The sequence below is a fragment of the Aspergillus aculeatus genome (genome assembly GCF_001890905.1).
Source record: "Aspergillus aculeatus ATCC 16872 unplaced genomic scaffold ASPACscaffold_1, whole genome shotgun sequence".
Classification (NCBI taxonomy): Eukaryota; Fungi; Ascomycota; class Eurotiomycetes; order Eurotiales; family Aspergillaceae; genus Aspergillus; species Aspergillus aculeatus.
In genome coordinates, this window is record NW_017962976.1 from 570,992 (window position 1) to 597,706 (window position 26,715).

The following is a 26,715-nucleotide window of genomic DNA, read 5'->3' on the forward strand; positions in this document are numbered from 1 at the left end:
ACCCCCCCCCCCCCCCCTTCCCTCCCCTATCAACCCATATCACTCCTCTAAATTCTCACCACATCCAGTCGCGAATATGGTGAAGAGGAAGTTAGGGGCCTTGGAAAAGGTCGAGGCTGATCTGTAAGTGCTCCTCACCGTCGGACAGAGAAAATTCTACCCGCCGACTCGGAGAGAGAACTTCATCACGACCTCTGACACGTTGTGATCTCTCTTCTTCAGGCCTAATCTTCAGCACAAGATCAGAAGAGACCCCAAGTAAGTCATGCTCTTCCGATACAATCCCTACGACTGCTGGAAGTAAGCTAACCAGGGTGCCTCTGTCAGGTCCTACATCGAAGATTTTCGCGCTCAGCACTACCAATATGAGAGTCACCGCGAGATTTTCATGGCGGCACCTTCGTCGGCCACTGACACGGGTATCATCTCGCTCCGTGAACTGATCGATTTCATCGCCCACGTGGCCGACTGCTACCCTGAGATTACAAAGGACTTTCCTCAGCAACTGATGGATATCCTGTCGCAGCATCACTTGATCTTGCAGGCGGAGTTGCGGGAGAAGATCGTTGGAAGCTTGGTACTTTTGAGAAAGAAGGAACTCTTGGATTCCGCGACGTAGGTCCTTTTCAAATGTTGGCCAATCAAGCGCTACCGCTAATCCGTGCGACTCTAGACTCCTTCAGACGCTGTTCCCTATTCTCATCTCCACGCCCAGCAAGACACTGCGCGCATTACTGTTTCAAAAGATCCTGATGGACCTGCGATCTTCCAATGCGAAGTCTACGAATCACAAACTCAACCGTACCATGCAGACCGTCCTTTACAACCTAGTCACTTCCGACCGCACCTCCTCCAAGGGTCTGTGGGCTATCAAGCTTACGCGCGAATTGTGGAAGCGCCAGATTTGGACTGATGCCAAGGCTGTCGAAGTCATGAAGGAGGCTAGTCTTGCTACCAACGAGAAGGTCATTGTGGGCGGAATCCGCTTCTTTCTGGGTGGTGATAAGGAACGTGAAGAGATGGAGGATGAGAGCAGCGATGAAGAGGCCATCGACATGGGCAGAGTAAAGCATATCATCGGCATCAACAAGAAGACCAAAAAGAAGGCTCGCGCTGTCGAGAAAGCCAGAGCAACCGTTAAGCGCCGTGAGCGCAAGAAGAACCAACCCCACCCGCTGAACTTCTCCGCGCTTCACCTGTTGCACGATCCCCAGGGGTACGCAGAAAGCCTGTTCTCCAAGCACCTACAGAGCACCAAGTCCAAATTGAACCTGGATCAGAAGCTGTTGGTTCTTCAGCTTGTGACTCGCCTGGTCGGTTTGCACAAGCTTCACATCATGCATCTGTACTCTTATTTCCAAAAATACCTCACGCCCCGCCAGCCTTCCGTCACTTCGTTCTTGGCTTCCCTTGCGCAGGCCTCTCACGATCTGGTTCCTCCCGATGACCTTGAGCCCTTGGTTCAGAAGATCGCCAACGAGTTCGTTTCCGAAGCGTCGGCAGCAGAAGTCGCATCCGCAGGTCTCAATGCTATCAGAGAGATTTGCGCGCGTCAACCCCTTGCGATGAACGAGACTCTGTTGCAAGATCTTGTCATGTACAGAAAGAGTAAGGACAAGGGAGTGGTCATGGCCGCTCGTGGTCTGCTCAGTCTGTTCCGTGAACTCAACCCTGAATGGCTCAAGAGAAGAGACCGTGGAAAGGAAGCCTCTATGGGCCTGCGGTCGGGAGAGAAGAAGGAGAAACGCTTCGCCGAGCAAGCGGCCGGCGGTATCGAGGGCATCGAGCTGCTTGAGCAATGGAAGGAAGAGGAACGCCGCAAGAAGAGGGCCGAGAAGGGCCTGCCCTCCGATGCGGAAGATGCCGAAGAGGAAGAAGAAGAGGACAATTGGGATGCCTGGAATGTCGAGGAGGACGAGGACAGCGATGACTCTGATGGCTGGATTCAGGTGCAAAGTGATGCTGAGATTGAGCTAAGTGACTCGGATGACGACGACGAAGACTCGAAACGTCCGAAGAAGAAGGCCAAGTCGGATGAAGAGACTGCTGCGGAGACTGCTGCGAAGGCGACCACCGAAGAGTCCGAGGCGCAGAAGGAATTAGACCAGAAGCTCAGCCTGGCAGCTACTCGCATTCTTACGCCCGCCGATCTGGCGAAGCTGCAGGAGCTACGCACCGAAGCAGCTGTCAACGCCCTTGCGGGCGTGAAGGGGCGTCAATCTGCCAGCAACCGCCACCACGACGACCCCCTGACGGCTGAAGAGATCGAGGGTCTGGCAGCTCTGTCCGCCGGCAAAGCCACGCGCGAGGAACGCATTGCTCATGCCAAGGAGGGCAAGACGGATCGGGCTGAGCACAAGAGTGTGACCGCCAAGCGCAAGGAGAAGAAGGATGCACAGGGCAAGAGTACTACCAACAAGGAGAAGGCTCGTAAGAAGAACTTCCTCATGACCCTAGGCAAGGCGAAGAGCAAGAACAAGCGCAGTCTGGTGCAAACGCGGGCGGTCTTGAAGGCGCACCAGGAGCGAGCCAAGCGTGGTGGTCGCAGGGGAAACACTGGCAATTGAGGTATATCTTGATGATACCCTTGTTTTATTTCTGAATTGTAGATTGTCGAGAAGCTTGCAAATTATATATTACTCTGCTTATGCGAATGGTGCCGTACATTATACATAGGGTACGTGACACCCTGTAGTATTTAGGTGAAGAGATTGACTGCCAGAACAGTAGAGCGCTCCGAAAGGAGAAAAGAACACCTCAAGATACTGCAGTACGTTTCTAGGAAGAGTGGTCTCTATCGCACCTTGCTTGATGACTGGATCATGTGAATTTTGTACAAGGGCAATTAGATGAACCGCATCTTGCACTGGCCATTGCTGTCTCTCCTGTGCCCTATGTAAGGAGTAAGTAGAGTGTACCTAAGTGACTGCCATATCTCGGTGGTCTAATCCTCAACGCTATGTAGACCCTGAGCTAGGGTTGGAAGCTGCCGAACTGAGCAGGTAAGAACCGCTGTCAGCCTTGAAAGGGCTTTCCCAAAGTGAGAAAACTCTCAGGGGTCGTGTTGAAGCAACGTAACCTACCTACCTTACTGGCAAGGTAAATTACAGATGATGCCCTAATCAGCATGAGCCGTCCAGACCTTCGCACACCAGCTTGTAGCTGGCCGTTTCGGCATCATTCCATAGATGAAAGCATGTCAAACGGAATTCTTGAAGGAAATAGACGGCGAATTCATTCTCGTATTCTTGTCAACACCTGAGTAGACCCATGACGTCTTGACATTCGAGGCCTAGGAAGGTGATGTTGGAAGTAGATGCACCATAGGCTTTTCAAGATCTTCCTATCATTTCACGACAGCTTTTTCCAAGGATGCCTACCTGCCCACGTAGTAGCATCATATAAGATTTTCTAAACCGTCCACTTGGACAGTGCGATGAGCACGCTGGAGCTTTCGTTACGGTTTGAATGCCGTTTTATAGCCTAACAGACTAGCCGTAGCTAAGCAAGAGCAAGCGACGCCGATGCCGTTATGGTTCCATAGTAACTTCCTGAGATATATCGATCTTAGATGAGCAAGAGCAGGCGGCGTCGATGCCGTAATTGTTCCATAGTAACTTCCTTAAACATCATGAATTAGACAACGTCGTTGCTATTTAAGTTGACTCTCCCTAGTGACTCCCTCGATTCTGTACTTATCACCATCATCTTCTCTCGTCCCCTTGCGTTTTCGAGCAGTCGAATGGGATATTGCAGCAACCAGAGCAGGCATTTGTCTTCTTTCGATTGAAGATCCATGTCAGTCCACAGTCTAGGGGATGATGCTCCTTCAGCTGGCGTGTCCTAGGGTCAAAATGCCTCTCAGGAAGCATCGCATGCAGTTCATCATCGAGGCAAGTGATTTCCTTGTTACGACTTTCTGAGGCCCAGGCCAGTGATGAAAACGCTACTCGTGAATGATGCTCAGCTTCGGCTGATATCTTGCTTGCTGCGATTGAACAGGATCACCGTGCCTCTCAGGCAGCATCGCATGCAGTTCATCATCGAAGCAAGTGATTTCCTTGTTACGACTTTCTGAGGCCCATGCCAGTGATGAAAACGGTACTCGTGATTGATGCTCAGCTTCGGCTGATACCTTGATTGCTGCGATCGAACAGGACCACTGTGCCTCTCAGAGTACATCACATGCAGTTCATCGAGGCAAGTGATTCCAAAGTTACGACTTTCGGAGGCCCCGGCCAGTGATGGAAAGACAAACGCGGATGAGAGGTGGAAGAACCTTTGCTTTATAGTAACTCCAATGCTTAATGGTGACTTAAGGAGTCGGTTGTTCCGCGGAATCCTATTCCGATGAAAGTTCATGATAAATAAATGACATCGCAGCTAGAGCGTTTTCGGTTTGCAATTATTAGTCCGACCATAGATAGACGGCAGCATCATGTAGGTGGCAAGTTTGAGGAGAAGAAGAAGCTCTACCAAGGGTGAGTGACAGTAAATATAGTAGATAGCATCATTGTTGGGACTATGGTACATAACTTAGTAGTATACCAGATCAGACTAGTCCCAGAAGGAATAGATCAAGGATGATACTGAGCACGTGACATATGACACGTGCCAGACTCCGGCGCAGCGCGTCGGAAGCGCGTCGCGGGATGCGACCCAAAGAAGAAACCCCAGCCTCCAATTTACTTCTTCTCTCTTCGCCGCCGTCTTCCATCATTCTTCCTGTTCTTCATCTCATTTTCATACTCTCCTTGTTCTTCTCAATCCCCCCGCTACACCAACTGGACAACTACCCCGTAGTAGGCCTCACTTTCTTTTGCTGCCTCTAACACTCCATTCGGAAACCCCCCTCCATCAAATTATATCTAAGCAATTACATCAACAAAACTCAGCCCGCCCAAACTACCCCACACCCCACCATCCCTAGGGGCCCTCTCTATCACAAAACCACCTTCTCGCCCACCAAACACACAAAAAGTCCAAGCCCAACATGTCACCCTCGGCCTCGATCCACCGCACTCTTAGTGCAGCCACAACAACCGACCCCAACTCCAAACGCCGCCGCTTTCAACCCCCGATCACCACCTTCTTCACTACAGCCACCGACCCAACTGCCCACCCCTCGCAAACCGCCCACCACACCCACAACCACTACTCCACCTCCACCTGCTCCCCGACCCCGACCCTCGCCCCGAAGGTCCAGGCCTCCCTCCTCTCCGTCGGCATGCGCGTCCGCAAGTCCATCGCCGAGGGCTACAAGACTCACCACCAATCGAGCAAAGCCCTGCTCTCCGGGCCCCCGCCATCTTACCACCATGACCAAGACCCGTCCGGTTCTCTGATCACCACCGACGAAGGCGACGCATTCTCCCTCCCCGCCAGCTCGCAGGAGTCCACTGACTCCGCCTCCTCACTCCCGTTCACGGGTAAGAAGCGCGGCTTAGGGGACCTCGATTACTACCGCGCCGACAGTAATGAGAGTGACAGTGAGATGGATGATTCCCCCGGCGCTGAGATGTGGGGTCAGCGGACCTCCCGAGCAGAGTCTGCTGCTGCGGTCATTGGGAGGACGATTCTCGCGCCGCGGAGTAAGAACGATACCCTCCGGAGGCGGTTTGTAGTCACCGGACGGGGTGGCGCTTGTACTGTTGCTACTACGATGGACGTGGAACTTGGGACGGACTTCGAGGAACCGGCTTTTTTGAGGAGTCGGGAGGAGGTGGATGGGTACGAGCTTGATGGGTCTCCGGGGGCGTGCAAGGAGGTGGAGATGGGGGGTGTTTGATTTTTCGCCATTTGGCTTCCAATACCTGCCTGGAGACGTTTGGGGGGCGGGGGGTGGGGGAAGAAGAAGGGTTGAATCAAGATGTTGTGCTTTGTATGGATTTGTCTCTGTTTATTTTTTAGCCAGCGCTGCCATTGTCTGTACTTTTACCATTTTTTTTACCCAGTTCTCTTGTCGAGGGGCGTTTACTGGCTGGTTCCAGTGATCCAGTGATACTCAGGGCTATGATGATATGCTGGAAAGGGTTCAGCAGAGGTTTTGCTATGATTGATCTAGGCTATGCTTTTATGATCTGGGATGGACTTTTGGGTGACGGATTTATTGTACTGTACATATTTTTACCCCCCTTCACCTCATCTTTACGAGTATCAATGCGAGGGAGAGCCGATCGCTTGTATGGATAGTGTACTCCGTATATTGACTTGCAATCCCCAAGCAATAAGAGATGAACTGACTTGAGATTGAAATACAAGACAAACAACGCGCTCCAACCAACCCCAGAACTCCCTCATACACCAACAAAAGCCAATGTACACACAGTAGTACATGTAGTGCACCCATCAACCCCGCTTCTTGATCTTCGTGATAACCAAACAGGTCAGCCCCGGAAACAGATCTACAGCGCCATCGAAACACACATACGAGCCCAGCACCAACCTCTAGCTCTAAGTACGTTAACAAAGGCGCCGCGTGTTGGTCCATGAAGTGGTTCGCGAACATAATGTTTTTATTTTTTTCAACTCTGGCCACCGGGGCAGTCTCGATTACCCCCTGTAGATGATGGAGGGCGGTCTCGGCTTCCGGGATTATCTGGTGGGTGTGAATGGCTGTATGTTGGAATGCCATTGTGTCTCTGAAGGGAGTGTATTAATGGGGAGACACTGGGGTGTCATGGATTGGTCTAATAGAAGCAGTGGTGGTGCTCCGAATGACAAGTATATATAGAGAAGCTCCTCTCGCCTGTAGTCCCGAGGTTAATTCGGCTGCTTTGCGCCTATAACAGCTTTAGGGTCACAGATTCACGTAGTTAATAATACTCTGAGCCCCGAATCTCTTCTTCTCGTTCTCTCTTCTTGACTATGCGGGGGAATTCTGAGTAGGAAATGAGGTGGAGTTCCAGGTTGCGGGGGCCCCCAAGGTTGCGCGAATACGGGCAGGGCGGATAATGGCGGAAGATAGATGATCCAGCCTGGAGTGAGTGAGTGCACTGCAGAAGGACAGACACAGGCGGTGAGACCAGCGGTGAAAAATACAGTAACTATAAGATTGGATAGGGTAACCTGCGTAGAGTATGATAAACCTCTTGTTGAGCCACTATGAAAGTACAATACATGACTCAAGCATGCAATTACCCAGCATAGCATGCATGATACAGGGGTAAAAAGCTGGAAAGAATCTAGGGAAAGAAAAGTTACAAAAAGTCAACGCTCAACCTTAACTCCCTACCATTTTCTCCATCCATACTTCCCAAACAATGTAGCACCACACCGGACAGAGGATTACAACTCGTCCTTGACATTGCTCTTCTTGGACTCAGCAGATGTCGTCGTCGCCGTCGTGGACTCTTGTTCCTTCTTGGTACTGCTCTTGCCCTTTTTGCCGTTGCTGCTCTTCTTGGGCTGCTCACTCTTGCCCGACTTGGCCGCTGCCGCGCCCATCTTCTCGTAGATGCGGTTCATGGCGCGCTCCAATTCACGAAGACGAGTATCAAGCTCGGCAACGGTGAAGGCCGGATCATCCGTGACAGTAAGCTTCTCCTGGATGGCCATTTGAGTCTCGAACCAAGTGTTCGTAGATTCATAGGTCTTGGACAAGCTGGCTAGATCATAGGGCTGGAAGATAGAGTACTTCGGTCCACTGGGCTTAGCGGTGGTGGTGGGAGCGGAAGAGGTGCTGCTGCTGGAGGAGGTATCGTAGGGGTCCTCATCGAGGTCCACAGGCTGGGCGGGAGCCTCGCTTGCCGATGGCGACGAGCTCGATTCTGTGGGTTCACTAGCGACAACGCTCGACGAGTGAAGGTCCTCATCTTGTTGAATCTGCTTCTCCATTAGGTCCATCACTGTCTTGGCGTTCTTCAGGACATCCTGGAAAAGCTCAATACGGGCTGGGCGATCGGCGCTCTCCTTCTTTCGCTTGAGAGCAGGGTTGACGATGTCTTTCAGAGACTTAAGTCTCTCCTTGAAATCTGAAGTTTTGGCGTCAGCGCCCTCGCCGTCCAGCCAGTCGCTGGCGGCAGCGGCCTTCTCTTTCAAGGTAATCAACTGCTCAGGAGTCAACATCTTGACGAAGCCCTCATCCTCCACGAGATCACGGCTGCGGTAAATAAAGGACTCCAGCTCATTCAAGGCCTCTTCACGGAGGAAGCGCTCGCGGTCCGAAGCGTCGAATGCGGCCAAACGGGCCCTGATACGAGCGAGCTCAGCCGTAGACGGTGCAGGAAGCCCCAGAGGAGTGGTGGTGAAGCTGACAGGGATAGTCTCGAGCTTGGTCTGAAGAGAGCTCTTCTTCGTTTCCTTGGCAGTCGTGGTAGACGTGGATGCGTCCGAAGAGGTGGTCGAAGCTTGTTCCTCTGGTTCCAGTGTAATGGACTCGTTGGCTTCACCCTCTTCACCCAGAGGAGCCTGTTCATCCTTCTTGCCTAGACCGAAAAATCCCTTGACATCCTCAACGACACTTCCCTTCTTGGCTCCTTCAACTTCGCAGCTGACGGATCCACCCACAACTTCGGGAAGCCCGTCAACAGGGCTGAGGCGGATGGCGAACTTGGTGGTGATGTTGGCAGCCGAGCAGCCAAAGTCTTCCTTCAACTTGGAAACAGAAGCAGTGAGGTTCTGCGTCTTCACGCCTAGAACAGGAGTCTCAGCAACGCTCTCGACGAGGGGAACTTGCTGGTAAAAGCCGAAATCAAAATCATCCAGGTTCTTTACGGTGACCTGCTTCTCGGATCCAACTTGAGAGGTGGGTGTGAAAAGCTTCTGTTGTCTCTCCTTGGATTCGGAAGTCCACTTCAAAACAACACTGTAAGCCGCGGCATCGTTGGCACGGATATCCTTGACACGGAAGCTTGGACTGAGAGCTGCCCCCTTGAATGCAGCTCCGAACACGGCGGCTTCATCAGCATTGACGCTGGTGCGGATCTTGCTAGCTGATCCACAGACACTCTCAAGCTCCTTCTGCACAAATGGCGTGCGAATTGAACCACCGTGAAGAATGACAGATTCGATGTCATTCATCTGCAAACCGGCAAGCTCCAAAGCCTGCTCGAGAGGCTTTCCAACGCGGGCAATGTGATGCGCGGCAAGCTCCTCAAACCTAGACCGGGTGAGGCGATACTTGAAGTTAACCTCTTCCTCGTACAGGCTCTCAAACGAAGCCCCAGTCTCAGTGTTGGCACTGAGAACCTGACGAACCTTCTCAGAATCCTTCCAGAGTCTTGCCATAGTCTTGCCGTGAGCCTTAATATCAGCCGGGGTGACGCGGCCTTTCAGCTTTTTCTCCTCAACCAGATCGGCGATCATATCCTCGACAATCAGGTCGTTGAGAGAGTCTCCGCCAAGTGTCTTGTCCCAGCTGGTACCCAGGACGTGAACTTCCTGGACGGTCTTGTTGAAGCGGCCGATGTCCTTGACCGCGCGGCTTTGGAAGCGAACGACACTGGCCGTGGTAGAGCCAGCGCCCATGTCATAGACAATGTGATACTCGGGCTTCTCTCCGTCCGACACACTGGGGAAAGTGCGGCTGGTTGCGTAGTTCAAAGCGACAGCAAGGCCATCACTAATGAACGCTTCGACATTCAAACCTGCCAACTCCGCCGCCAAGCGGAGACTTCTCTTCTCCGCCGCGGTATAGAAGGAGGGGTAGGTGATCACCGCATCCTGAATGTTGGATCCCTTTCCAGCCAGGGTATCGGCATTAGCCTTGATTTGCTTCAACTGCATGGCAAGAACCTCCTCGACGAGAAAAGCGTCCTTCTTCTCTGCCTCGCCAAGTCGGTTGCTCCGAAGTCCAACAGTGTCACGATCGCCAGGGGCCTTTTCAAGTCGCAACGCAGGGTACCGGTTGTGATATGTCTTGATCGTTTCGTCATCGATATCGAAAGGGAGTCCGAGCAGGGTCTTGAGGTTGGCGTATACATCGTCGGGATACCGGGCGGCTAAGGCCAGGGCATCGCCGCCGTAGAATCTCTCGGGAAACAGGGCATCGCTTTCGCGGGTAGGTTTGAACGCAACGGCGGCTGATTCCTTGCGCTTCGAATCCTTGGTGAGAACAATTTCTAGAGGAATTCCTGGTTTGACCAGGGCGGCTTTGAAATATTCTGTGCCGACATCAAGACCGAGAACGGCGGATCCCGCTGCAGCAGCGGGGGCAGGGAAGCTCAAAAAGAGCAGTAGAAAAGGAACGATCACGAAGGATAGGACGGGAGAGGATGTGAGAGACTTTCGGGAGCCGTATATGTGTTGACGGCTTCTGGAAGCCATGGTCTATGCGTTTACTAAAAAAGCTCGTCAGCAGCCGTCCCAATCAGCAGATTGCGCCTAAGGGTCGCATACCTCCGAGAGACGCTTTAATACAACGCTTGACATCTAATGAGCTCTAGCTCTGTGCCCAGATGTAATCTGGTTGATATGATCGCCGCAAGCGAGTGACAGTCTAACTATCAATACAGTAACATGAAATTAGCAAGTTAGTGGTAGTGAACTATGACGGCAGATGAGGTTAGCGAAAGGCGAAAGCAACCTATGGTAAGAGAGGGGAGAAGAGAGGTACCTAAGACACCTTTTATCTCCGCAGAGCCATCTAGACGACAACGAAGCTCTAGTATACTGGCCACCTGGCAGTAAGAATATGGTGAACAAGGACAGAGTAGTAAAAGAAAGATGCCAGTCGAATGTTCGATGAATTGATTGGAGAGGCCACGTTTGGCCGACCGAATAATGCAAACACATCACACCGCCCGCTTTGTTTGCACTGCGGATCCACCCCAATTCCAGGGTCTATCTACGGGTCCACGGTATTACTACATACTGCTAGATCGGATGCCATGCACTATGCAGTACGGAGTACAATGTACACATGGATATAAGTTTTTCATGTCTCATACTTTCTGCTCCATACGTCTAATCGTCATCGAAGTCGGAGTCGCTCATCCAACCAGTCTCATACGACTCTCTAATCTCACCCAACCCGTTGACTAGTGCCTCCCTCTCATCCACTTGTGCGACTCGCCCGGCGAGCGTCTCTAGCACCTTGAGCTTCTCGGCCGTCCGGGAGGAAGCTGTCAATGCTGCAAGCACTTGGACCTTCTCCTTTGCCTGGGGAAGAGTGAACATGTTGTGAGGGAAGCTATCCAAGATGGGGAACGCCAGCGGCGCATGAAATCTATCGGTATGATCAGTATTTGAGCGGTGAACAGGTTATGAGCTCCTTGTCCTCACCTCTGGAACATGGGCTCGGAGTTGTAGAGTCGTTGCCTGCGCACGGTACCCAGGTCCTCTGTAGGAAACTGGCCTTTCCGCTCGGTGGTTATGCCACGCGACACTTGAAGTTGATTAAAGATATGAGCTGTGTCGCCGCCCAGGCCGTTGTATGTGAAGTCCAGTTCGAATTCGGTCTGGGGCTTTGGGCCTTCTGTGTTCTCTTCTCGATCGGCGTGGGTGTTAGGACCTTGCGTGGAGTGCTCGGCAACCTCGTCACCTGGCACAATCGTAGACTGAAGCTCGAATATCTTGTGGACGCCATCGTCCCCTGCCAATGAGGCCTCAAAGTCGTGATACGGGCGAAGACGGGTGGGAAGTGTCACAGTTTCCAAAGCGGAACTGATTAGTGCTGAAGTGTACCATTCGGAGTGAGGGTCGAGATGAATCGTTGACGGTCGCCGGCTAGGCGGGTCGACGACAGGTGTATATAGAGAAGCTTGAGGAGAAATAGCGTAGATGGACCGAGACTTATTCAGATCACGCTTGTATTGGGTTTGCTGCCGGAGTTAGCGAGGATGGTGCAGGCCAGGCAACAGGAGGCAATAAGACTCACCCGGTCAACCTTGCGGCCATTCTCTACAGCCCACACCCAGACTGCCTTCTTGCCATACTCATCCCGAATTCTGTCGACATACTGGGCAGCGAAGCCACCCCATGCATCATCTGAGCCTGTGAAAAGCTGGATTGCGCGCATTTGGTCGCACTCTTCGGCAAAGGGCCTCAGGTCCCGATCTAACAAATCATGCTCCTTGTCGAGATCGTTGAAGAGTTCCTCCCCTACACCCCAGTCCTCAAATGGCATGATCTTCGAGTTCAGCTCGTACTCAGTCAGCTGAACAATCGATCGCGGGTGGTAGAAGAGACGATTATAGTCTGACCAGTATCGAACTGTCTCAGAAGATAGCGGGGGAGCGGGGAGCCCTGCATCCAGGTTCTTCTGGTAATCACTCTGAAGGATGGGGGTCTGTTGCTGTAGGACCTCTTTTCCGTCCCTGCACCATCACAACGTTAAAAACCTGGAAACGGATTTTCCAGCGATGGGCCACTTACCACAGTCCTTGACCGGGATTAGCATCCTCTGACAGCTGGTAGAGGGCATTGTATTTGCGCAGAGTGCCAAATCCCCCTTTCAAATCATAGATAACAGTTCGAGGAGTGAAGGTCTCTGTACCATCTGCTGCGACACCAGGTCGAAAGTGAACATCATGATCTACGGGGGACTCTTCATCCTCATTGTATGTAAAGTAAGATTCCTAGCCGGCGCTTTAGCTTGGATTCATGGATAAGGTAGGGTTCGATCAGGCACAGTCGAAGCATACTTGAAGATTCCAGAAGTGCGTAGCCAGATAATTTGCTCGTTGACCGAGCTGCAGGGTGATAATTTCATGCATATTCAATCCGAGTCGCCCCACGTAAATGGGGAAATTGATCCGATCCCCGAATACGTCAGCTCACTGGAAACTTTCCACTGTCAAAGTCAGGGCTGAAGGTGACAACGAGCCTAGACTTTACCCAATCTAATGACTGGGGCATTTAACCTCGTCGCATCACACAGCTTCAATGCGCAGCACAGACCGGCGCCGCGGGCGCCCGGGTAATGAAGCCTTCCTTTTTGAGACTAGAGCCCCCGCTTGCCCAACTCGGCTAAAATGTGTCGTCCTGGGCAACGGTCAGGTGATCACGCTGCGGGCAACAAACAAGCGGGAAAAGAGTGGGTGCGTCACCGATAGGAGGAGATCAGTGGGTTCATTTTCAAATCCAGTCTGTCTGTCTGACCGTCGACCCCGTAGTGTCATCCATTCCCTCTCGGGCATGACTGTCATGTTCTGAATCGAAGACTGACTGCTGTTCTCCCTTTACTGACTATTACCCTCCTTCCCAATCACAACACACAGGCTTGTTCGTCATGGACTCTCCGTTTTCGAGCCCGACGAAGGCCCTGAACCCCCTATCGCCCGAACGCATGAATCAACAGTTCACCCCCAACTCTTCACTGACTTCCAACATCCTTAACCTCCGAGGATCACACTCTAGGGGTCTTTCCGATGTTCAATCCAAGGTCGCTTATCTCAACGGTCTCGCCTCTCGAGGCAACAGTCCCGCTCACGCTCATCAGCAACAGACTGCTAGCAACTCGGCAGCCTTGCAGCGCGCCATCTTAGGACGGGAAGAGGCGGAGTCTGCTCTGGCGCATGCCAACGCAGAACTTGCAGAAGCCCAGTCTCGCGAACGACGCATCAGTGAACGCCTGGAATCATTGCTCGAAGAACTTCAGACCTCTAAGGAACGCCAAGCTCACGAGAGGACAGTTTTTGAAAAGGAGATTCGAAAAGCTAGAAAGGAGGCTTTCCGCGCTGGCTCGGTGGTTGTCAAGGTACAGGAGGACTTGAAACATGCCAGGGCGGAGGCCAAAGTCCTCAAAGACGAAGTGCAGACGGAGCGCCGAGTCAAAGAGCAGGCAAAACAGGAGGCATTCGAGCGCGCTTACGCCATCGCCGGGCTTACAGAGGAGGTGGAGGTTCTCAAAGAGCAGCTACGCGTTGCGGAGGCCAATATCAGGTCGCGAAGCCTGAAAGCCCATAGCTTCAAGCTTAGCCAAGAGGGCGCCGGACGAATGTCTTTAGCGGAAGGCGATCTCGCCCTACTGCTAACCCCTACGCCTCGGAGACCCAAACGATCGGCCGAAGATTCCGTCAACTCACCCATGGTCCATGCCACAAAACCGTCGCCTGCACACCACACTCCTCCCAAGCGACAGAGACTATCAGACATCACTCCCCGACAAGGAGCCCAGGAATATGCCGTGTCAGAAGCGAGGCATGATAAGGTGGAAGAACTCGAACGAATCCTAAAGCGCGAGCGCCAGCTAAGAACAGATGCCGAAGATTTGATTGAGTTCCTCAAACTCGAGTGTCAATTCAAGCGCTGTTCTTGCCGGTTGACCGAGCCAGAGGAAATCGACCATGTGCATGAAGCGGGAATAGTCGAGGCGGTCAACCAGAAGGTGCATGAACACGGAATTGAGCAGTATGGAGATCACATTGGCGTCCCAAAAAATGACGAGGTGGACTCGCACACGGCTGTCGGCGAGCCTGCTGGTTTCGCTGCACAAGAGAATGTGGGAGAGACAGTCGACGAAGATGACGATTTAGAGGAGGCTCAGGAATTCGAGGAAGAGATTGTGGAGGATGCTGAAGATGACGACGATGACCCTACGGAGGAGCCTATTATCGCTTTTTCGCCTGCCACGGGCACTTTCCACACGATCCCTTCGCCTGTCCGAGGATCTCCACGGAAGCAGCTCCCCGAGAATGCGCTGCATTCACCATTGGCAGAAGTGGAGAGCGAAGCTGAAGCTCCAGCGATGACAGGGAGTCCTGTCTCCAAGCATGCTACCCACAGGCATGAGACACCATATGATTCCATCATGGAAAGCGAGGCCTTTGTCCCAACCTCTACTCCTGGAACTCACCGGTCTTCGGTAGTCGTTGATGTTCCGTGGGACCCTGTGTTGCCCGTAATGCACGATGCCAGAAACTCTCAAGTGCACGAAGACCTCAGGAAAATTCCCCTACGAGCCGACGACGAGTCATCGTCCAATCGCTTTGCTGATGTCCCAGGAACTCCCATAAGCCGGGAAGAAGCCCTGGCACAGATCCGAGCGCGTAGAGGCAGGACCAACACGATGAAGCGCTCCATCAGTGCTGGTGAAAGCGCCCTGCGCTCCGGCGGGATGGGCGTCACTCCCGTCCGATCCGCACGGCGAATCCCTGGTCTTCATCACACAGAAGCCAGAAGCGATGGCTCCATTCGGGATCGGCGCGATATAAGTGCTCCCATCCGCATGTCCTACCACTAACTACTACCTTATCTCATTCATGCGAGCTCAGACGCATTTTATCCTGTCTACCTCTTCCCCAACACATTTTTCTCAGAACTCTAGCTTAATGACTCAACCCTCTCTCTTGATACCCCGGTACTCCGAGTGGCATGGCGTTTTTTTGGGGAGATTGAGCTCTTCATGTCCTTTTTGTGGTTTTGTTCGTTCTTGGCAATCATGGCACGTCTCAAAAGATCTTGATGAATATTCCCGGTGAAATTTGTTTTGTCTAGTCTCATGAAATCAACTTTTTTGCCTTTCCACCAAAGTCAGCACACGAACCCAGGTGTCTATGCTCTCACACTCTCTTCTCTCAGCTTCGTCTGTAACATTTCCTTTGTCTGGAATGCTGTCTGCGTGTGAACATTTCTTCTCTTGGTTATATCTGCTGTTACTCCTCTTTCTGTTCTCCCATGTGGGTGGCTGTACTTGGAACGTGCAGGTTAGACAGATACAACTTGTTCGCTCGATGCTTCTCGGATTCAGTCGCAAGCGGAAAGAACTTTTGTTAGTTAATCGCGCGTACACCCTGACGAGAGAGAAAGTATGACCCTAGCACAGTTGTTTACTACGAATATATACTATGTCTTCTTTTGCGCTCATCAGAGCTACCCGACGGAAACAAGAAACGGACAGGGAGCAGGAAAACGATGGCTAGGAGTATCACGGCAGTAAATACAGTACAAGCAAACCTATACGATGGAGATACCACAACATCTGATCCGGGCGCTATCGACGTACGCCTTCCGACCCCACCAGAGCATGACGAGCTCCTCGACAAAGACCCGGTCGGCGGCGCTCCACACGTCCAGGCCCATTTCGGTCAGGTCTTCGGACGTAATCTTGACGGGCTTGGTGTCCTCCTGGGTGCTACCGCTGGCACACCCGGAGGATTGCCGCGCAAGGAGTGGTCTGTGGAAGTCGTCTTCTTGGGTGGATTGGCGGCCAATGGCAAGAGAGGGGTCGGTGTCGTTTTCCGGCTCGTCGTCTTCATACGGTTGTTCATCGTCGTCGGGAAGGAGGTCGTCATTGTCCTCGTCGTCCGGGAGGTTGCGACTGTCGTGGCGGGCGATCACGTCGGACAAGGTGACGAAGATTTGTGTGGTGAGGCGACGGAAGTATGCGACCAGAGCGATCTCCGGGGGCTGCTGCGCGGACTCGTGGGGCTGGATGCTTCGACGGCCGACGGAGCCTGAGGGAGGGCTGGGAAGAATCTCGACGCTGGCGAGGAGGCGCGTGTCTTGCTCGATCTGATGCTCTTCTTCCTCTTCTTCGGATAGACCATCGCGCTTTTCGCCCGCGGAGGCCCACCAGATGAAGGATGTATATGCCAGACGAGCCCAAGAGAGGGGCTCAACTATGGGACTGGAAGAGTAGGTGGATGCAGCATCGGAATCGTCGTCAGTGTCTGTTCGGGTATCCTCGTTCTGGGAAACGTGGCGGAGCCCCTTGCGGAGAGTATAATAACGTCGCGCATCCCGCTGAGTCGCTTTGAGAACGACTGAATGAGGTGTTTTATTCTTGGCGGGCTGGGTGTGGAAGATAGATACGGTGGGGAACACCTTCTCCGCCGCGTTCCTGGAATGCGGGGGCGGTAAGGTGACTAGAACATCGAAGAGTTCGGGCTTCACACTCAAGACGCTGTCCGTGCTGCAAGCGATCCAGGCTGAGTCACGGTCGTTATTCGGGGAAACGCCCACGAAGGAAGAAAGGTAGGGGATATCGTGTATGCCCACGTTGAACAGAGAACGCGGTCGGGGAGGAGGGAGCCCATTCTGAGGAAGAAGGGGAAGGAGAGAATTAGGCAACGAGGCCAACAAAGACAGATCATATACTGGGGACAGCTTTTAGCAGCAGCGCGAGTGAAGGAACGAATGAGCATACCATAACTGCAAGGAACATGGACTGGCGGCTCTGCCATGAAGAGAACCCGCTTGCGCAGCAGGGCTGCTCTGTAAAGGGGGAATATAAGGGGACCGAATGAATCGAGAAAATTAGGAAGGGAAGAAGCTGGATGGAAGGGCGTCAGGGCCGGCCTGGGCGTTTCCAACATGATCGCATCACTAAATGCGCGACCCCGATGTATGCTGTCAGTTCGGTCTCCGTGGGCCCTCAGGCGGAAGCTGAGCGGAGATTCTAATGGAGAATCGGGAGGCATGGCAGACAAGTCACTTTCTCGCGTCTGAAATTCCTCCCAGTACTCTGCAAGTGGCTGGGTATTGGACATGTCTTGGGCATAATTCCTACAGCGATCGCAAACGTCAGAGGTACATGGTACAATGCGACACCCGCAAGTGGGTCAAGATCACTCACTGTGCCAATTCCTTGAGCTTCGGCGCATGTCTCCAGCTCTTGCCCAGCCTTCCTGAGCTCAAGGGCACAAGCACTCCAATGGCGAACATCTTCGCGTTACGCTCTGCCTCCTCCGCAGGCCAATTGACAAAAGCACTGATGCCAGCATATTGCTCATGGATGAAGTACCTGGAAGGAGCGAGCGTCCGTAAGCAAGCGGTCGACACACATCATCGATATAATTGCTAACTTACACCAAGTCCTCTGACACATTGTGTAAGCCGGAGGGAAGTGATTTATATTCCACGGCCCCTTCGATATCAACTGGTCGATCAAGTAAGCTCGGGCGCTCCTCGGAAATGCTGTCGCTGTCACTCACCCCCAGGGGTTGTTCGTTTCCAGGATATCACGTAACTCCATCAGAAATCGACTGTCAGTAGAAGCTCACTGCAAGGTGAGCATGCATCACAGAAGCTGGCGGGTACTCACCCAGCCTTGATGTCGAAACGAATGACGAAGAGTGCCGCAATGCCAGGCGGCGACTCGACCGCAACGGTGCGGGGCACATCGAGACCCAAGGGCTTCCTTCTAAATGGACCAGGAGCCATTGCGGACTTGTATGTGGTAGGGGGAAGAAGAAGAAGAAGGAAAAAAGAGAGTGACAGTCTCCATGGGATGGTTAACCAGGAGGGCGACCGAGGTAGATGGCCGATTGAGGGGCAAAAGGAACAAGAGCAGGTAGCCAGCTTGTCGCAGTTGGTAGGAGACGGAGTCAGTGTCTCCCGTAGCGGGTATTATTATTGTAGGGGTACCTACCAAGTACTGTACGGAGCTGCAGTGGAAATTTGTGGCCTGAGGTTCAGAGCTCTAACCAGAGTGGGCTAGCGGGTAATCCCGTGGCAGTCTAACCATACTAGGAGATATTATGGTCGATCTCGCAATCAAGGCCCAAAAAGTGATCAAATAAAAAAGAATAATACTCAGTAGAAGGTGCAGAAATAGGGCAGGTGTCAAATCGCCAGGTAGAAATCGATGCTAGGGAGGGGAAGAAGAAGAAGAAGAAAACGAAAGAAAGTCACTCATGTATGAGTACTAAGTTGGCGGTGTATCGGTGCATAGTAGGAGACCCCAGTGTCGAAGATATATTTTCCGCCGAAATGCAACATCTCAATTCAATTGAATTTGTTTAGTTCTTTAGTGCTTACAATTCTAGAGAACCTCCTCGAGGGTTTTCAAACCTATTGCACCTATTGCACACATTTGCAAATTTGATCAAGATGGAACGTCGGACTCCCACTCATCCGTTCTATCCCATCGACGCGCTCATCGAGGACTACGCGCCCAATGAGGCTCCGTTGCTCACTATCCTGGCCACTGCCAGCCTAGGCGTGACAGCCTTGCTGGGTGCTACCTGGACACTGACCGGCTTCAAACGACCGAAAATACAAACCCGAGACCGAATTGCCATTCTGTGGTTTGCCCTCTGTAAGACTCGCCTCAGATTTTATAGCAGCAGCTGCAAGGTAGAATCATCATCAAAGCTTCCGGTGCGCTAACATGTAAACGAAACCTCTAGCGGGATGTATCCATTGCTTCTTCGAAGGTTACTTCATGGTCCATCATGACCACATGGCATCCGCTCAAGACTTCTTTGGGCAGCTCTGGAAAGAATATGCCTTATCGGACTCGCGGTACATGACTTCCGACACACTTGTTCTTTGTATGGAGACCATCACCGTGGTAGGTCCCTCTTCCTCAATCCTTGATCAGTATAGCCTGCCTGTGCGCCGAATGGTGGCTGGGTGTGTATTCACTGACCGGGATAATAGATGGTCTGGGGCCCGTTGTGCTTTTTAGTCGCATATCTGACCGCGACTCAACACTCTTTGCGCCATCCCTTTCAGATCATTGTCTGCATGAGCCACCTCTACGGCGACAGTCTCTATTATGCCACGAGCCTCTTCGATCATTACGTGCATGGGATTGCCTATTGTCGCCCGGAAGCCTTCTATTTCTGGGTCTATTACTTTTTCATGAACTTCATTTGGATCGTGGTTCCATTCTGTAAGTTGCCCTTGTGGATGGGTCCTTTTGGCCTGGTAGATAGGCATTGACAAGGGATAGGTTACCTCTATCAGAGCATACGAGCGATATCAGCAGCCTTCGACGCCTTGAAAGAACGTTCGCAGCGACACAAAGAGCGATGATTCTAGGGGGACTGATGATGTCATCAAGATTCGGGCAGTTTTGCGACGAGGGGAAAATAAACACCGCGAGCCTCGCTAGCCCCGATTGCTGCCCGGGTGGTTCTAGGCTGGGCAGAACGAAGCGCATCAGGAATTAAATTGGCGAGGCCCTTTCCCGCGTGGGATCAACATTCCGGCCGGGAATCAGACATGCCATCATTGCTCGGATTGAGGGGATCTCTCGGATCTCTCTCGATCTTGCCCACGTCGTTGTGACGGTTGACAGCACAGTTAGGACCGGGAAAACAAATTAGCACAAATTGCATGACAACGCAGAGAATAATAGCGATCAATAAATCAGAATGCAGTGATTTTATCCCTCTTGGCCCACTCTGACGCGTAGACCCCATAGTGGAGCGTCCCAGGCATCCTGATTCTTGCTTGTTCGCGGTCAAGAAAGATATAGCCTATTGCCTAGTTGGGGGTGTGGAGAGGAGCTTGGCCTTCCATCCTGGCTATAGAAAGTGATGAAAATGGATGCGATAGCACTTCTGTAAGTAGACTGCCTCATGTGTTCGGTCAGGAGCACTCTTTTATAAGGGAGAAAGCTCGTAGGATATACTTCGTGGCGTCCGTGCATGACGCTGAGATTGGGAGGAGGGGGGGGGGGTAAGAGGGAGGGAAGAAGGTAAGACTGGGGCAAGGCGTGGGACAAAACCACTGTAGATATCATCAGCCAGCAGCAAGCCATGACCGCAACCTTGCAGCAGGAGAGTAAGCCAGACCCAGACCCTCACTGATCATTCCGTCCGTGGTATTAAAGGGTGATCAGTCCCGTCCTCGTGCGTGTGTACCTGATGGATGGCGAATGAACCACCGGTCGCAAAAAGCACTAGTAGGGTACCTACTACTAGGTACCTAGTAGCTAGCTTTCAGCACAACACACGTTTATCCAGCCTGACGAGAACTCTGGTTATATTCATGCATTGCCTTCTTGTTCGTTGGCTCCAGCGACTGATTGGCTCGGATTGGGCGCCAGTGTGATCTGATGAAAGTATAGGTAGGTAAGTTAAGTCATCTGAATGATCTGGATGATCTGAGTTGGTTGGTTGGCTATTCGTTTTGCGCTTCGGTTTCCCGGGCAGCCTGCGGTTTCCCAGCGGTTGCCAAAAAGATAGTCCCGGAGTATACACAGACTAACTACACAGACCGGACAGACAGGGCAACCAACCTACAGGCTCCGTACTTACCTACTTACAGTACACTCACTCCACCAGTGGCTAATTCTTTCCCCTCCGCTTTCCCTAACTCCCCTCTCATTCTCCTCCTCTCACTTTGTTAAGTCGCCCTTCACCGAATGGGTGTCATCTTTCATTGAGCAGTCATAGCGGGCAAATGACTGATGGCCATCCTGACATATCTCCAAAAACTCAAATTAGCCAGTTTATTGCATTCATTGCTGGTATCGTCGTGGTTATTGTCCGGCCGGTGAAGGACCGCAACAGAGACCCGATCTGCTTTTGACCGCCTGTTTTCGCGCTCGCCTGCTTTTTCGTCTTCCCTGGTGGAATATTCGCTTCTATTGCTTTCGATTCGAATTTCTTTCGACGATCCCTCCCATAATCTCTCGATTCATTTATTCCCTGCAAGTCCCTGTTGTTGTCCGCCAGGGTATGCATGAGCTAGCTGTTGTGCTGATCTTCACTTTGTGAGCTTTCCCCTTCCCCTCATAAACAAAACACTAAAGTGACGTCGGCGGGTTGCCGTGGCCCACGTTTTCACACCTTCTACTCAATGATACCAACCACCGTACACAACTCCAATGGGGAGGCTACCACATGATATGCTGACGTTTGACCGCGCTTGTAGACTTCCATGCCATCTCCTGTTAACCTGCAGCGCCCCTCCAATCGCGGGGGAGCCGCCAAATTGTCCCCCACGAAGACAAAGCCCCTCGATATCGGTCGGCCCTTGGGAATTTACGACACAAACTCTGTGCGAGAAAAGGTGCGCAAATGGCAGCAGCAAGGTGGCGGGGTTATTACTGCCAACGACGGTGTCTACTATGACGATGAGGAGGAGACTAACTCCGCCGCCGAATCCAAATCCAAACCGGCCCTTGATACTCCCCTCGGCAACTCCAATGGTTCAGTAGTATCTAGGATGCGAAGTCAAAGCACTCCGCGAAAGCGAGTCATCAGTGACGAGCACTGGAAGCTAAATCGGAAGCCCACGCAGGCCAAGACTTCGAAACTCCCAGCCCCCAAGCGCATCTCCCAGTACACAACAAATGATGCACTAAGGCCACAGCATAAAGCCGGGGGTGAGGAAGATGGGGTGCCGTCTCCTCCGCGAAGTCGCGAACGCGACCGCTCCACGGATCTTGCGACGAGGGAGCGGAGAAAGTCCCGCGCATCGCGGGATGTGGACACAATACCAGAAAATCGGGCGGAGGAAGAAATTGCGTCGTACAATGGATCCTCGAAATCGACATCGCGACCATCAACGGCGAAAGGCCATACTCGTGCGAAGTCAGAGCAGCCTCAAAGTTCGAAGTACAAGGATGCGCCGTTAGATGACGACTCAGAATGGGCGACGAGCGAGGCGGACTTCTCTGAATTGTCAAGACGCCGCGCACGAGGTCCTAATCCAACGTCGAAGGGTCCTCCCCCCAAAGGCCCTGGGCTCGATGCCCTCAAAGGCCGTACAGCTGTAAAACCACCCAAAGGGGGAATACTCGGGCATATGATCGATGCATCGAAAGAGATATTCTCCAAACCTGAGCCACCCAAACCAGTACCAGTCCGGGGCGCGAAAATCCAAGCCTGGCTGTCCAATACCCCAGACCCTTTTAAGGAAGGAATGGACTCGGACGTGGAGATTCCAGCGCCTTTAAAAATGAGATCTGGTAACAACAAATCGACCGCAAAATACGAACAATCGCACACTAGCGATGTGGAGCATTCCATGGATAGCGACACGCCCCGCAAAGATGCGGCTTCACGGCGAAGCAAGAGAGACGGGGGTTCCCCGGCAAGCGACCGGGTCAAGCCGAAGCAGGAAACTGTCGTGAGCTCGGGATCACGAAGAGAAGGTAGTTACTCTTCAAAGAAGAAACAAGGTGAAAGCACAGGCAGTCGACAGTCATCCAGAGGCAAAGAGCTTCCCATCAGAGACCGCCCTCGTGATATGAGGGATGATGTGTCTGAGGCCGGAACTCAGCCGCTCTCTGAGGGCTCGGAAGTGTCTGGTAATAATGCGCCTGTACCTCTTGGGCAAACCAAACCATTCCCTGCCACCGGAGCACGTCCTCTGTCTACCATCGCATCTGTGGAGTCAATGAGCAGAGGTGGCAATCCAACAGCGTCATTGGCTGCAGAAGCACATGATTCATCAGCCAAGGCAAAGGAAGACGATGAGGAACGGGACTCATTCGATCCAAACTCACTCCCTGTAGTTTCGTCGCAGCTCAAAAGACGACTCACTACCCATGATGATCTAATCTCAGTTTTATCCGCCCCCAATAGCAGGAGCCGGAGCCTCCGGTCTGCGAGGAGCTTGAAGACGAAGAATCGCGTGGTATCAGAGACTATTCCAGACATACTCAAGGAGTTGTCTGCCGACGAAGCGAAGTACATGCGTGAGCTGAAGACTTTAGTCGGCGGTGTGATTCCTGTCCTCCTGACTTGCGTGCTTTCACGGTCTGATTCTGCTATTGCAGCTGGTCTCTTCCGCCCTTCAACGGACCCTAAAGACGAGGTCAATTTCAGCAAGCCCATTGTGGATATGGGAGTCGCCATCGAGCGTCTGAAGACATTGCACAAGCGGATTCCCGAAGAAAATGTCGACGCACTACTCAACTGGGCACAAGGGGCGCAAAGGGTCTATCGCGAGTATCTCAAGGCTTGGAGACTAGGATTCAAGGACGTTATAGTGAATCTTGCGCCCCTGGAGGAAGGAGAAGGTGGCGAAAACGCTGACACTCGGAGCCTGGACGAAGGCATGGCAAGAGACGAAAACGGAGATGTTGTGGACAGTGACGGCGAAAAAGTTGATGTTGCCTATCTCTTGAAACGACCACTTGTTCGCCTCAAATACCTTGCAAAGACATTCAAGGGGATTAAGACGCTGCAACCATCCCCCAAAGCAGAGGAAATTGCATCGGGTTATCAGACCCTGGTGACAGAAGCTCGTCGTCGTGCGAGGGAGGAAAGAGCAAGGCTTGAAGACGAATCGGCTGCCAGCATTGATGCAACTCGCGCGCGCGATCCTGCAACATTGGGTACTTTGAGTGAGGTCACTGTGGACAGGTCTCGACGGGTTCGTGCCCGTGATTTCTTCAACCTATCCCTTTACCATTCCAGTGGACAAGTGATCGACTGCCGTGCAGAATTTCTCCTGAGAGACGCAACCGCACAAAACAGAGGAGAAGGTGATTTGCTAATTTGCGAGATTGATCATACGGATCGCTGGCTACTGTTTCCGCCCATAGCGCTGGGCTGCGTCTCTGCTCGGAACGGTGATACAAAGGGTGAGATTGTCGTCATGTTGCGAAGTGCTCCAGGGCAAGAGAAACCATGGCAGGAGCTCCTCATTCTCCAGATTGATGAGGAGGAAATCGGGAATGAATGGGTGCAGATGCTGGGTCTAGTCCCTGTTCCACCAGCCATCTGTCGTACCCAGAGCTTTATTGACCGAGCCAAGCAGCGGAAACGAGCACAAACTATCTCATCCTCCACTGAAGCTTCCCAGGCACAGAGGGCTCCTCCAAGTCCTACGAATATCAATATACCGATCGGAGAAAAGGCCGACATCCGGGCCAAGCGTCGATCTCTGACCCCAAGAGATCAGTTCTCTGACCCGAGTACCGTTGGGTCTTCTTGGGCGAACGACTCGTATACATCCTTGCATACCGCAATCACGCGTGACTCAGATTATGCTATGGGAGATTCGCCTCGGCCTCAGCCTATCCTTCATGCTAGGGAGCCGCGGAAGAGTTTCACCGGCGATGACAAACCCCACGGACTGAAACGCTCGAAGGCTAAGAGAATCTCGCGTTACGGTGAAAGTAGTCCAACTACTCCCATAGAACCAGCTCAGGACAAGGGCAAGGCCCAAGAACTCGAAGAACCAAAACGCTTTGAAGAGAAGAAGCCCAAAGAACAAGATCGCCCTCAAAGGCCGCCCATGCCGGATAGAAGGCTGTCCTCCGTACCATCAATGGACCTGCCTGTGATCCCCAAGCTCAGAAGAGGCAGTAGTCAGACATACATCTCCGAATCCTTAGCATCTACGTCAGATGACGAATACTCCGCGATTGAGTCTCTCTATCTTGCTGAATCCCCGACAAGAAACAAGAGTGACTCTCGAGCGAATTCAGACTCGGACCAGGAGGAGCCTCCGGCACCGCCACCGCACTCTCGCTCACCAAGTTCGACTGGTTCAAGTCTCTCCGACGTGCCAGTGCTAAGCCCAAGCAATGTACGCCTCAAGCGCCGCGGATCATCGCCCTTGAAACATGAATATGAGCCGTCCACTGCTTCAGATTCTTACTCGGATTCTGACACGTCAACTGTGCGGCGCTATGACATGCAGTCGGGGTCAGAATACTCGGCAATGGACAGCTCCGACGACGACACAGAAGATGAACTTGCGTCTTTGCCAGCCCGCCATCTTTCCAAGTCCCATGTGCAGGACTCCGTCATGACCTCTACCAGCAGTTCCCTGTCATTGACAAATGCAGCATCTGAGGGCGGGTATAGGTCTGTTCCGTCGCAGCCCGCCAAATCATCTGCTGCTATCGCTGCCGTCTTCGCCTGGTCCGACAAGGGCTCCTGGGAAAGTATATTCCCCGATGAGTGCAAGGTCATCGTTAGCCCAGGTCTCATCGAGGCGTACAATATGAGCGACGCTCCCATGGGCATTGAAGATGAGGCCACATTAAAAAAGCTCCGCCCGCTTATTGCGCTTGAGCTTACCCCCCTTGTTCCTATCCGACGTGGTACAGCCATTGACATTAGCATCCGCTCTCCACCCACCAAACGATCCAAGATAAACTGGAGTAACAACATCATGTTCCGCTCACGGAATGCAGATGAATGCGAAGTTCTGTACGGCCTAATCAACCACGCGCGCATCAACAACCCCACCTACATTGCCTTGCAGAATGCTAGAGGTCCGTATGCCGACCAACCTCTTCCAGAAGAGTCCCCCAGTCGGACAGGCGGACTTTTCGGTTGGCCTCGACGCAGGAGAAGTTATCGTGCAACCACCTCCCCACGATCGCAGGCCGACAATTCCGACAGCAGCGTGGGAACCGTGAGCAGTGCTTTTTCGGCCCTCAAGCGCTTTGGCGCTGGAAGCAAAATGTTTAACATCTCCCGTTCATCTCTGACATCTCGCAATGGCCAGAAAGAAGACAGTATCTACTCTGACTCGCTCGGCTCTAATGCATCCCCTTCATCGGGCATCGGCCGCATCGCCGCCGCCATCAAGGGCGTGGACGGGATCGGGCTGTCTAACGCCAAGATCCGGCTCTACATGCGTGAGACACAGTCCAAATGGCGCGATATGGGTGCTGCCAGACTGACCATCATGCCTGCGCCTCCGGAGCCTCGCGATATCGGCAGAAGTGATTCGAACACTTTCTCGGAAGGCACGGACGGTAGTCCCCCCGGCTCCGGGGCCGCATCTCCCCGTCGAGCGACGGAACCCGAGAAGCGCATCCTCATCCGGGGCAAGACCCGCGGCGAGGTGCTCTTGGACGTTTGTCTGGGCGAGAGCTGCTTCGAGCGGGTCGCCCGGACCGGCATTGCTGTCTCCGTCTGGGAAGAGACCGAGGGCGGCGCCATGCCCAAAAAGGGCGGCGTCATGGTGGGATTTTCGCGGATCTACATGATCCAGATGAAGAGCGAAGCGGAAGCCGCGTACACATTTGGACTTGTTGGAAAGTCTAAGTATTAGATGGAACTTATTCATCGCTGTCCGAGACCTCCTACCCCTCTTTCCTTCTTTTCTTTTCCTCATCATATTGCACTACCTCAAGCCAGATATCTTTCTGCCTTTCTATCTTTCCATCCATCCATCCATCTA

General features: G+C 52.7%; 8 protein-coding genes across 8 annotated transcripts; 5 read left to right on the top strand and 3 right to left on the bottom strand.

Annotated features, from left to right (window-relative positions):
* The first annotated feature begins 72 nt into the window (after positions 1-72).
* On the top strand, positions 73-2,660 carry ASPACDRAFT_109042 (SDA1 family protein). Its single transcript, XM_020195346.1, has 3 exons — positions 73-258; positions 328-615; positions 674-2,660. The coding sequence occupies exons 2-3, from the start codon at positions 389-391 to the stop codon at positions 2,565-2,567; spliced, it is 2,121 nt and encodes a 706-aa protein (XP_020060801.1). The 5' UTR covers positions 73-258; positions 328-388; the 3' UTR covers positions 2,568-2,660.
* Positions 2,661-4,993: 2,333 nt separating this feature from the next.
* On the top strand, positions 4,994-5,788 carry ASPACDRAFT_55939 (uncharacterized protein; the record flags this gene model as incomplete). The annotated part of the gene is made up of 1 exon (XM_020203073.1): positions 4,994-5,788. The coding sequence occupies one exon, from the start codon at positions 4,994-4,996 to the stop codon at positions 5,786-5,788; it is 795 nt and encodes a 264-aa protein (XP_020060802.1).
* Positions 5,789-7,061: 1,273 nt separating this feature from the next.
* ASPACDRAFT_74098 (Hsp70 family protein) lies at positions 7,062-10,491 on the bottom strand. Its single transcript, XM_020204121.1, has 2 exons — positions 10,339-10,491; positions 7,062-10,280 (listed from the first exon to the last, which is right to left on the bottom strand). The coding sequence occupies exon 2, from the start codon at positions 10,264-10,266 to the stop codon at positions 7,288-7,290; it is 2,979 nt and encodes a 992-aa protein (XP_020060803.1). The 5' UTR covers positions 10,267-10,280; positions 10,339-10,491; the 3' UTR covers positions 7,062-7,287.
* Positions 10,492-10,738: 247 nt separating this feature from the next.
* Positions 10,739-12,821, bottom strand: ASPACDRAFT_109046 (misato family protein). Its single transcript, XM_020195347.1, has 5 exons — positions 12,585-12,821; positions 12,316-12,518; positions 11,819-12,257; positions 11,224-11,762; positions 10,739-11,167 (listed from the first exon to the last, which is right to left on the bottom strand). Exons 1-5 carry the CDS (start codon positions 12,654-12,656, stop codon positions 10,906-10,908), a joined length of 1,515 nt encoding a protein of 504 aa, XP_020060804.1. The 5' UTR covers positions 12,657-12,821; the 3' UTR covers positions 10,739-10,905.
* Positions 12,822-13,171: 350 nt separating this feature from the next.
* ASPACDRAFT_55942 (uncharacterized protein) lies at positions 13,172-15,124 on the top strand (the record flags this gene model as incomplete). The annotated part of the gene is made up of 1 exon (XM_020203074.1): positions 13,172-15,124. The coding sequence occupies one exon, from the start codon at positions 13,172-13,174 to the stop codon at positions 15,122-15,124; it is 1,953 nt and encodes a 650-aa protein (XP_020060805.1).
* Positions 15,125-15,837: 713 nt separating this feature from the next.
* ASPACDRAFT_20996 (uncharacterized protein) lies at positions 15,838-18,045 on the bottom strand (the record flags this gene model as incomplete). Its single annotated transcript, XM_020198990.1, has 6 exons — positions 15,838-16,979; positions 17,030-17,388; positions 17,459-17,626; positions 17,692-17,761; positions 17,817-17,851; positions 17,927-18,045. 6 exons carry the CDS (start codon positions 18,043-18,045, stop codon positions 15,838-15,840), a joined length of 1,893 nt encoding a protein of 630 aa, XP_020060806.1.
* A 669-nt stretch (positions 18,046-18,714) lies between these two features.
* Positions 18,715-19,644, top strand: ASPACDRAFT_38026 (EXPERA domain-containing protein; the record flags this gene model as incomplete). The annotated part of the gene is made up of 4 exons (XM_020200382.1): positions 18,715-18,922; positions 19,014-19,177; positions 19,267-19,501; positions 19,562-19,644. The coding sequence occupies 4 exons, from the start codon at positions 18,715-18,717 to the stop codon at positions 19,642-19,644; spliced, it is 690 nt and encodes a 229-aa protein (XP_020060807.1).
* Positions 19,645-21,498: 1,854 nt separating this feature from the next.
* Positions 21,499-26,586, top strand: ASPACDRAFT_48975 (uncharacterized protein; the record flags this gene model as incomplete). The annotated part of the gene is made up of 2 exons (XM_020202191.1): positions 21,499-22,648; positions 22,784-26,586. The coding sequence occupies 2 exons, from the start codon at positions 21,499-21,501 to the stop codon at positions 26,584-26,586; spliced, it is 4,953 nt and encodes a 1,650-aa protein (XP_020060808.1).
* Between the last annotated feature and the right edge of the window lie 129 nt (positions 26,587-26,715).

Excerpts from the sequence above, each read along its gene's own strand:
- ASPACDRAFT_74098 (XM_020204121.1), bottom strand. The coding sequence starts at position 10,266 with ATGGCTTCCAGAAGCCGTCAACACATATACGGCTCCCGAAAGTCTCTC.
- ASPACDRAFT_109046 (XM_020195347.1), bottom strand. The coding sequence starts at position 12,656 with ATGCATGAAATTATCACCCTGCAGCTCGGTCAACGAGCAAATTATCTG. Across the intron at positions 11,763-11,818 it reads ATGGCCGCAAGGTTGACCGG|CAAACCCAATACAAGCGTGA; the intron begins GTGAGTCTTATT and ends TAACTCCGGCAG. Across the intron at positions 11,168-11,223 it reads TCCGAGCCCATGTTCCAGAG|ATTTCATGCGCCGCTGGCGT; the intron begins GTGAGGACAAGG and ends TCATACCGATAG.
- ASPACDRAFT_109042 (XM_020195346.1), top strand. The coding sequence starts at position 389 with ATGGCGGCACCTTCGTCGGCCACTGACACGGGTATCATCTCGCTCCGT. Across the intron at positions 616-673 it reads GAACTCTTGGATTCCGCGAC|ACTCCTTCAGACGCTGTTCC; the intron begins GTAGGTCCTTTT and ends GTGCGACTCTAG.